The sequence below is a fragment of the Carassius auratus genome, unplaced genomic scaffold, assembly GCF_003368295.1.
Source record: "Carassius auratus strain Wakin unplaced genomic scaffold, ASM336829v1 scaf_tig00029225, whole genome shotgun sequence".
NCBI lineage: Eukaryota > Metazoa > Chordata > Actinopteri > Cypriniformes > Cyprinidae > Carassius > Carassius auratus.
The window spans coordinates 162,291-172,835 of NW_020525753.1; the positions used below are offsets into that span (position 1 = coordinate 162,291).

Genomic DNA, 10,545 nt, shown 5'->3' on the forward strand with positions numbered 1-10,545 from the left:
ATACTTTTAAACCGACTCCGAAGAAGATATATATCATGTCTTCGTCTCAGTCTTTCTGGTGATTATGAATAAAACAAGTTTCACCATGCAAAAGGTTGTCGAAAGCAGTAATGCAATGCACATCATATTTTGTGAAAAAGTATGACATGCTACAGCAAAACTGAAATTTTTGGAACAGCATCCCAAAATTAGCAAGAAACAAGTACTGTATTTCATTCAGCAGATATGGTGCATTTCACAAGAAAAATAGAAATGCTTAAGGTCAAGTAAAGCACATGTCTCATTCTCAACATCAGTCCATGCCTCAAATCCCCACCAAACCTCTGCTTTCTGCTCGACTCCACCAAGCAGTAGTGAGTATTTACAGACAGAGACAAGCCGTGTGAGACACCAGCACAGTCTCTTCCATCATACATGAAGAGTATTGTTCATTCAGACCTGACAACAGTAGAGACAGCTCCTAAATCCCCTCTTACTGTCAGTCTAAGGAAGCCCATCACAATAGCTGCATTGACGTACGCTGCAAGCAGCAGTCTGACGGCATACATCTATGAGGAGCTGGGAGTTCTTACACAGTGCTGCGCTGTCACTGCGCTCACCAAAAACATCTTTATTTTCATGGGTGTGCATGCTGACGGCCTGAGAACTAGCGTATACGCTTGCGGTTCATCTCTGAATCACATGCCAAGTCTAAGAAATCATCTTGTGCTTAACAGTGGTAAAGTGTGGTGTTTGTAAGAGCACTTAGCTTGAATTGCATCTTACAATATCTTAAAAAGGGATAGTCAGGGTTATCAATGCTCACTAAAACCATTTAAATATATATATTATTTTTGTTTACTGAAATAAGGTTGAAATAAAATATAAATACAAGAAATATTTAACCACGCACGCATGCAAACACACACACACACACAAACACACACACACACATATATATATATATATATATATATATATATATATACATACACACATATATAGAAAAAAAATCCCAAAGAAATTTAGAAGTGTTAACTTACTGACATGGAATGCAGCACTAAAACTACTATGAAAAATTTAAACAGGAAGAAAAAAAACTTTTTTTAAATAAATATCAACAAAAACTATAATTGTATATAAATAATACTATAATAACCATGGGAATAATTCTAAATTAAAAGTCAGTCATTAGTTTTATTCATCTGCATGTCATTTTAAACTCATGACTCACAAAAGGAGAAATTCTGAAGAATGTACTGTACTGGCTAGTCTTTCTATCCAATAACAATGAAGCTTCATAAAAAGACACACAAGCACCAAAAAAAAAAAAAAAAAAACTAGTCTAAAATACTAATTTTGTGCTTTATTCCAATATTTGAAATTTACAGTGAGAAAAAGCTCATAATTAATAATTAATAATAAAACATTAGTTACTGAAAATCTTCCCTCCATTGAGTTGATAATTCACTTTGAGTTGAACTTGACAAGCGGATCAATCTGATTCATAAATGAATCATGAGGTTTTGTGAATCAGGTTAACAGATTCACTGAACAGATCTTACTCAATATATGATTTGGTCACAAATCACACTTTGAACTTTCCTTTTCATTCTAAAAAGACAAACCTAAAAAAAAAATTGTTCAGAAGAAACAAGAAAGTGTTTGGTACCAGACAAGGGTGAGTAATTAATGACCCTTTTTATTTATGGCTGAACTTTACAGTCATAAGCATGTGTTGTTCTCTCCAGGCTCTCTGTAAGTCTCAGAGACTTCACTCATTCACATGCAGGCCAGAATTCAAGATTTGCTTTTGGCTATTTAACAAAAACTAGCTTGTCTCTGAATTGATTTCCCTGCAGATCTCCACAGTGAAACACAAAACACTCTTTATCACAAATTATGAATAATTTCCCTCTCCTTCTCTCCAATACCTATGGCTTGAATTGCTCCTGAACACTGCATTTCATGTTCCTGCAATCAGAAAAGCAATTTTACAGAAAACAAGGTACAGCAGTGTGTTTGACTTTCGGCACCGGCAGTAATTGGCCTGTTAGAGTGTTTTCCCATTTTTGCAGTACAAGGGTCAGAAACAGAATATTAAAATCAAGCTCTCCCACAGCTGAAGAATGTGCACAGGGAGAAAACACATTATTCCAGATCATTTACACTTTGCTTTTAAAATCAAAGATAATACTGCATCAGCAAGCAGAATCAGACAAACCAAAAAAAAAAAGTCCTGAATATAACCAAGGACAATAGCAGGATCTCTGTAGATATGTGCACGGAATACACACACACACACACACATGGTGACCACTGTGAGATAATTGAACCTCATTATTCTATTCGCTATACATTGTCTGATAGCACTTATTAAAATCAGTCCGACATTTTCTTAATGGTAGCATTAATATGAATGTGGCTGACATTATGATGATTAATTAGAGTAATAACGATGTCCCTTGTGACTGCTTTAAACGATTCAGATGATGAAAGGCTCAAGAAGAAGGGTTGGTACATTAATAACCTGTGTGATATTTAAATGTACAGTACAGAATCCTTTGTGAGCATTAATGCTGGTTGGTGGCCATCAGTACGTTCTGGTGCCCTTTCTGGCAGCACCTCGCTCTCATTTATTTTCATCCTGACGTGTGTATTGATCTTGAGAGCCAGTGCAGTATGTACACACACATACTGCAACTTAATGAGCGGACACAGAAACACATACGTAGGATACGCAGCTTAATAGTTTTGCAGGTATTAAGCAGCATTTTCCAAGATTCTTTGATGAATACATTTTCAAAAGAAAAAAATTAGCAAAAACATATTTAGTAAAAACCGGCATTCAGAATTATTCACAGCAAGTTAAGTGTAAAAACAAAAATGAACAAAAACAACCTAAAACTATAAAATTTATTGCTTTGATTTAATTACACATTCAAAGCCAATATACTGTAAATGAAATATACATAAAAGCTGAAAAAGAGCTTATATGTGGTCTATGGTTATACAAAAATTATTGAAATCAATCATATACTCAATATATAAGTCAATAAATAAATTAAATTATACTTTGTATTATATCATCATGTCATTAAATGATAAGAAACAACAACTATACAATCTCTCTTTACTTTTGAGTTTTACATAGACTGGCCTAATCACGTGACAAAAATCTTTACATACGGTATATCCTTTATATTTTACATGCACCATTTGCGATCATCATGCATAAGAATCAGCAAACCTCGATTATGAAACACAAGCAGCCCTTACGCTACCAACGACAGCAAACCAACATTTATGAATCAGTTTCAAAAGCCTACGACTGAACTTTCCCAGACTTTGAACCTCTTTGGACTTTAAATGGATTTACAAACTACTTATAATAGCATTCTGAATTATTATCTAGTCTTTTTTGATCAATTTATGAGCAGGTTTAGATCATCTAGTACACTAGTTTTTCAGTTCAGTGTCACAGCAGAATAACTTAGACATTAATGCTTTGTGCTAATCTTCAATGGAATCCAATGAAGTGTTCACAGAGGTTAACAGCCATCTGTCAATCATCAGGCCGTGGATGGTGATCTATGAGATGTAATGGACTAAGCGAAATCATTTCCAAGCTAGCCTGACAGTGAACCTGCTTTGACAGAATGCCTATAGTTTATTTCACCCTCATTTAACACTGTATCCCAGTGCTAATGAAGCCATAAAGCAGCTAACAGCACACACGCAGCCACTTAAACAAAATAAACCCAATCCATAAAACATAAGAGGTTCATGACGTCGGTGTAACTACATTTGAGGGACTGAATTGCTCGAGTGCTTCTTGCATGAAATCAGGGTGCTCTGCTTGTCAAAAGAAATAATTAAAAAATAAAAGTTATTTACACTTCAATAAATAAATAAATCACAAAAAGATGGTGAGTAAAGAGAACCAATAATTAATAAATTATATAATAAATAATTAAAGTGTTTTCATTTTTGGGTGAACATTTGTTCTAGGCTGGTTTTAAACCAAATCAATGTTTCATTGTAACTGACTACCGTTTCGAAGTCTGGGGTCCAAAAGATGTTTTTATGTTTTTGAGATAAGTCTCTAATTCATACCAAGGCTTTATTAATTTGATCACAAATAAAGTAAAAACCGTAAAAATATTACAGTTGAATTTTCAGCATCATTCCTCCAGTCTTCAGGGTCACACGACCCAGTGTCAAATATAACAGAGTCAAAACAGTTGTGCTGCTTAATATTTTTTTGTGAAAACCATGAAACACTTAGGATTATTATAACAACACATATAAAGTCTTTACTGTGACATTTGATCAAATTTCATGTATCTTTGCTAAATACAACATTTTTCTAACATGTCCAAATTTCTTAGTATCCCCAAACTTTTGAACGGTAGTCTATGCCAATTACAGATTTATACAGCCAGTACTACAAATAAGAAAATATCAAATATTTTGTCCTAGGGACTGTGAAACATTGGCTCCAATCCTTTCATCCACAGAGAACAAGAATTAAAAGGCAATCATTGTGACATAAGAAGATGATGTGACAACAAAGAGACTGAACTCTAGAGAAAATACATCTTTCAAATAAACAGAAGGAAATGAGGTCAACATAAAAAAAAAAAAAAGCGCTGCCGCTGACAAGCCATTTCCAGCCTGAATGTAGTCAAACTACATAACACAGAAAAATAAAAATACATCTGAAATGGAGTCGTGTGAATCGTAAAGAGCTCTAGATTCAAACCTTGGTTTTCTCCTGCTGCAGTTCAATTTGGATTTCGGTGAGTTTGGCCCTCAGCTCCTCATTGGCTGCCTGCAGTGCTGCCATGGCATCATGCCGCTCCCCTTTGCTCCGCCCACTGGGGGGTTTCTTGGACATGTTGGGCGGTACTCCACAGGCCCCGCCCCTTTCAGGGATGACCGGAGTTTGTGAACGGTCAAGATTGGTTTCCGTCTGTTCCTCAGCTACATCTTTCCACCCACCTGCAGTTCACAAAGAAACAAGGATTTAAAACGTTTCACTAGAAGAAAATCAGCTTGAAATACACATAAAAAAGCCCATCAATTAATGCAATTTATTTTCTGTTGACAAATTTCCAGTTAAATCAGGAATGATGGATGGGTCATAAATTGTATTTTGTTCCTTTTTTCCTAGAATAAAGCACTTAATTTTCCATTCTATTAAATGTATTTTTTTGTCATCTTTAAGTACCACACTAGATGACCTTGAAGCGAACAGAAATTGACTAAAAGCCACAGAATATTTGATATCAAGTCTTCAAGTTTAAAATCAGCACAAGACATCTTTTACAATAACTTTAAATCCAAATTCAAGAAAACTGAAAATTTTGAGTCAACAGCTACAAATTCTAATTAAAAGTATCTCTCCATTGTATATATCTTAAAGTCAACATTAAATCAAATACGACCCATTTTTACTTTAGATGCACAATCCTGGAACAATTCATCTATGCATTTTTTCTTATTTGGAATAGAGGAATAAAACATTTATTTGCTCTGCCCTTGCAATAAACCTTCAGCTGATGTCATGGCTTCATTTTGGTGTTTGTTTTAGACGGTTAAAAGCATAAGGAACACTAAAGTAAAATGGGCTGCAAACTGAGTTGCATGTTGACTTTACAACAGAGAAAATTGTATTAGTGCCATTTATTAAGTCACAGACTCACATCTTAGAAAACAGAGACACATGAGCTGAATACCAAATGAGAGTCTGTTCTCTGACAGATAAAATTTGAAAAACATTTACAATTTTTCCCCTTAAATATGTAAATATAAACATAAGTACTTATTATCTGAATAAATATTGTTTAAATAATTTTCTGTAGCCATTGCTCTTTAGAGAGTGGTATTAGTTATGGTTATTTCCATCAATATCTAATTTAATACTTTAGAGACGTTCCCCCTTATCAGAGGTTTAGTAAGATCTGGCAACACTTCTGTGGAGTTCATAAAATATTCTTAACTCCGTTACATTGCTTGTCAAGTCAAACTGAAGTGTAACTGAGTTTATAACAGGCAGCACTTTTCTCTTTAATATTCTGACCTGTCAAAAGCATCTTCACAAACGTGAGGTTGATCTGAACTAGAAGAGATACATTTCTATAAGCACTGGGAAGAATCACTGATGTCACACAAATGCTAATTGGCCAGCACTGATTTGTTAATTTCTTCAGTTTAAATTACCATTGATTCATTAATGACAAAAGTCCTCTCATAATAATAGTGATTTTTATCTCTTGTATAAACATCACATTATGTACTAATTGACACTGATTGCTCTTTTTCAAGTGTTTAAAACTTTATTAGCACAAAGACTGTGGGAGTAGCTGGCGTCCTACTTCTTTTGGACTCCAGTTTAATCAATAAATGATCTCAAATCACATCTCAACTGGCAGAAATTAAATTAAGCGAAGAGCAAATGGAGCCAAAGTCTGCTTCTTCTCTTTTTTTTTTTTCGTGAGAAACACCTTACGTCACACCTTCTCTATAGTTTCAGAAGAGATCTCATTGTGGTCAATTTGCCAAGATACAAAAGTTTGAAATCCAAATGTATTCTAATCAACCGATCTAAGCAGTATGTCAACAGTTGAGGTATTTCTTGTTTGTTTTTTTCCTCCATGGAGAAACATCTGAGACAAATTTGTTGTAGAGCAATTAGCAAACTTTGAGCACCAAAAGTGCTTTATATTAAAAAGACCCGGTCGCTGTTTTAGCAGTGTAGATTCTGGAAAGAGAAACTGGAAGCTTTTCTCAGCTCACCACTATTACAAATCCTAAATCCCCATCCAATCCCCACAGAAACATCTTTTCAGCTTTATGTTTGACTGATCTTCTCAGCAGACTAGAGATGAGAGGAATCTAGCAACATGCCAACTGACTTGTAAATTACAGATCATCAGAAAAGGACAAAATAGGGCCGAAAAGATCTCTAAAACATCTGTAAGTTTAAACCACTTTTATATTTTTATTTATGATATAAATTGCATTTATATAATGCAATTAGCATTTTTAAGTAATTCATTTGCTTTGAAAGCATTCAGTTTACCACATTTTTATTGAGCATGTAATCACATCAGAGATGCACTTTTTCACGTGTCTCCATCAAATCTTTGGAAACGTCTGTACTTTGTGACTCCATTCAAGACATAGCAGCACAGTGCATGTCAGAATCACTTCTGACATTTGACAGCTGTTCTATTTAAAAAACTGAAAATAATCAGAAGGACTATAGCTTACTAAATGCTAAAATACTAAAAATAATACAGTTTAATAGACAAACATCCTAAACAAGTATCAAACTGTGTTTACATTAAGAACTAGTTAAAAACGACATAATGGCCAGACTGATAACAATTTTGAAATGTAAATGAAAATCCAATAACCAGTTCCAAAATGTACCTATAGCCTTTTAATTGAACAATTAAATAATTTATGTGTAGTACTTCACTAAGTATGAGCGTGTACTGAAGTAGGGATCTCTAACTTTATTCTTTAGCATAATCTCACTGTAGACGTGATGAAAGATACCATTCAGCTTTTCTCAGCTGAACTGAACACATTATGTGGATCATTAGGTAAGATAACGGCACTTTTCACACATAAAACAGCTATAATGACAGCTCTGAGGAAAGCTCAAATACTGTCCGCCTCAGCCGGATCCCTTACTAAATTCTTATCGCCTTATCAAAGCTGAATAAATATCACAAGCTGTTTCCTGGATACAGATCTGCTATAGTTTGATGATAATTCAACACTGGGATGCATGGGGATCTTGACAGATCTTTCATTTTTTAAGTGAACTGTTTCTTTAAAATGTTGGATGTGCGATTACTTGAAGCATCTAATCAGTGAATTTCAGTAACTCAATATGCAATATGCTCTAAAATGAATGCTAAAAATGTGTAGCTGCTCTTAAAACTTAAAAGGGTTAGTTGGCTAAACATTTATTGTTACTTGAAATAAAATGAACATGATCTGAAATAAAATAAAACATAAAATGCTATTCGTTTCATTCATTAAAAATGTATAAATTGAGATGTAAAACTGTTTAGAAATTTAAAACAAAACTATTAAAAAGAGACCAAAATGCATAAAAAAATCAAGAAATTAAATTGAAAACACAAAATATAAAAATAAAATCTAATTACAATACTTACAAAAATTATAACAGTATATGAATGATCCTAAAATAACACTAAATCTTAATCATTATCGGATATTTACAGGGTCCTGAACTAGTCCAAAAGTAAATGCATATAAGCAAGCATATTCACCATCATTGATTAGTCGATTTAAAAAAATATATGCTATTATCATTTGCATCCTCTCCAATTATATAAAGCAACCTACTTTAGAGGCTAAAACAATATACACATTTCTCATGTTATTACTAGTATGCTTCCACATCATGCGACCTGTTTGTATACAAACTCGTTTTAAAAGCAACATCTAGTTCGTATCCATGCCTTCTTTCAATTATTTGCATTACAAACAATGCTTAAAACATAAATCTGTCCATGTGCATTCTTATTTTGTTGTTTACATTCAAAACATTCTTTAAAACTCTCTCTAAACCCACCCATCTGAAGTCAACGAGTTCACCCCTTTAGGCTGCTGATCACATGCTCAAAACAGATGCACATTTCGTCATCCTTCGCTTGCATCATAAATATAACCTATGCAACCTGTGCTGTGTTTCTCTGCCAGGATTTTGAAGAACATAAACGTCAAGCAGAACAAGTCTCTTTGCATCGCAGATGGCCCTCTGAGGACATTTCAACAAACGTTCAGTGTGCAGACGCCAGTCTGTGGATATTATTCCAACCTGCGCAAGGGATCCTGTAGCAGCTACAATCATCATTTGATCAGTATCTCCCCTTTTGCACCGGCTTGCATTGACAGCTCTGACAAATATCCCAGCAGGCTGATAACGGGATCGTTATATGTTAATGGCATGCTTGATGCCACACTGCTAGAAAGGAATTCAATGCATAAAGATTGAGACTCACCTTAAGTGCATGGTTTGAGTTGTGTTGTTGTTTTAGTCTGCAGGGTTTATCCAGGGAGCTGTTGGTCCTCCATCATTCTGTGTGATTCACAGCACATGCTCTGAAACGACAAGGGATGCATGTTGTCATGCCTTGAATTCCATGCAGATGCTTGAATCCCTTTAGAACCTAGCTGCTTGCGGTCTGCACAGACGGCTGGATCCTCAGCAATACAGATGGCAGATCACCAGGAAGGAAAAAAATTTAAAAAGGAGGAACGGGAGGGAGTTACTGCATGTTAGAGGAGAGATTTTGAAGCAAGAGATGTTTGATTCCTCACACTTACCATAAACACTCCCTCACCATCCCTGATGGAGAGCGAGGGATGATGCCGGCAGGAAGGAGGAGGGGAGGATGGCACGCACACACATATGCGCAGGCTTGTGCACATGCATACACACTTGGATCTGGCAGTTCTGTGGGATGCGTTGAGGCTGGCTTCTATCCAAGGTTGCCTTGAAAGAGAGAGACAGCTACTGTAGCCGCCCGCTGGTCAGTGCACTGCAACTGCATCACAGTCCCACAGCATCACGTCATCATCCAGCCTATGCATTAAATAACAACCAACTACATACATGTGGACTGTTACTCCACTCGTTGCATAGCTCTTTTGGAAGTGATTCAGGATTCACACAGCATGCTGCTCCTTCCATATGGTTGCTGATTGAAACTGCATCGTTGTGCATGGCTTGAATAATACTGCAGAAAAACATCATCGTTCTAATATAGTGCTGTGATTCATCCTCCAGCCCTGGAGATGGCAACGGAGAGCTAAGACGGAAGAACGAAACATGAAATGACTGATGTTATAGAGCTTCATTTCTAGGCCACTAGTGGCACTAAACAGAACTGATAATAAAATTAAATTTAATAAAAAATACAGTTTTGAAATATTTTTTCAAAACATTACTCCCACCTGCAGTTATGACAAAATAGTAATTCCAACAGCTTCATGTCACTGGTTGAGCAAGCAGAGGACTATAAAACCTTGAAAGAGATTTATGTTAGCGTACTGAACCTTCCTGTCCATTTCACACTTTTAACTGACATAAAAAAGTAAAACAATAATTATATATATATATATATATATATATATATATATATATATATATACACACACACACTTTAAATTATATATATATATATATATATGAAAATGTACATTACATTACACATTAATTAATTTTAATATTTTATATACACACACACACACACACATACAAGTTTCAAGCTGAAAATAAAGCAAATTAAAACGAAGAATGTGCAATAAAAATAAAATAAAAGATGTCCGATAAAAACAGAAAGCCTAATTAAATAAACTCTACAATAAACCTGCTTTGAATCTTTGTTTGTGCCACTGACCTTGAGTAGGTCTTGTACAACCTGGCAACAACTCAGAGGGGGATTCACGCAATCTGGCATCCCTCGTGCCAGTGTGCCACTGTTGTCTCTGTTTGCCCTGTAATTCCATCCACAG

At 35.1% G+C, this 10,545-nt stretch overlaps 1 protein-coding gene across 12 annotated transcripts in view; it reads right to left on the reverse strand.

The window, feature by feature from the left end:
- LOC113079790 (janus kinase and microtubule-interacting protein 3-like) overlaps nucleotides 1–10,536 on the reverse strand; it is a 36,775-nt gene extending 26,239 nt beyond the window's left edge. For 3 of the 12 annotated variants that reach the window (XM_026252008.1, XM_026252010.1, XM_026252006.1), the window contains exons 1-3: nucleotides 9,355–9,968; nucleotides 9,030–9,129; nucleotides 4,745–4,983 (exon numbers count right to left, since the gene is read on the reverse strand). In XM_026252008.1, coding sequence (XP_026107793.1) covers nucleotides 4,745–4,879 — 135 coding nt within the window. In that variant the 5' untranslated portion in view covers nucleotides 4,880–4,983; nucleotides 9,030–9,129; nucleotides 9,355–9,968. Of the gene's footprint in view, nucleotides 1–4,744; nucleotides 4,984–9,029; nucleotides 9,130–9,354; nucleotides 9,971–10,430 lie in introns of those variants that run through there. The other 9 variants (XM_026252007.1, XM_026251999.1, XM_026252001.1 and 6 more) reach the window with 6 other exon arrangements.
- Between the last annotated feature and the right edge of the window lie 9 nt (nucleotides 10,537–10,545).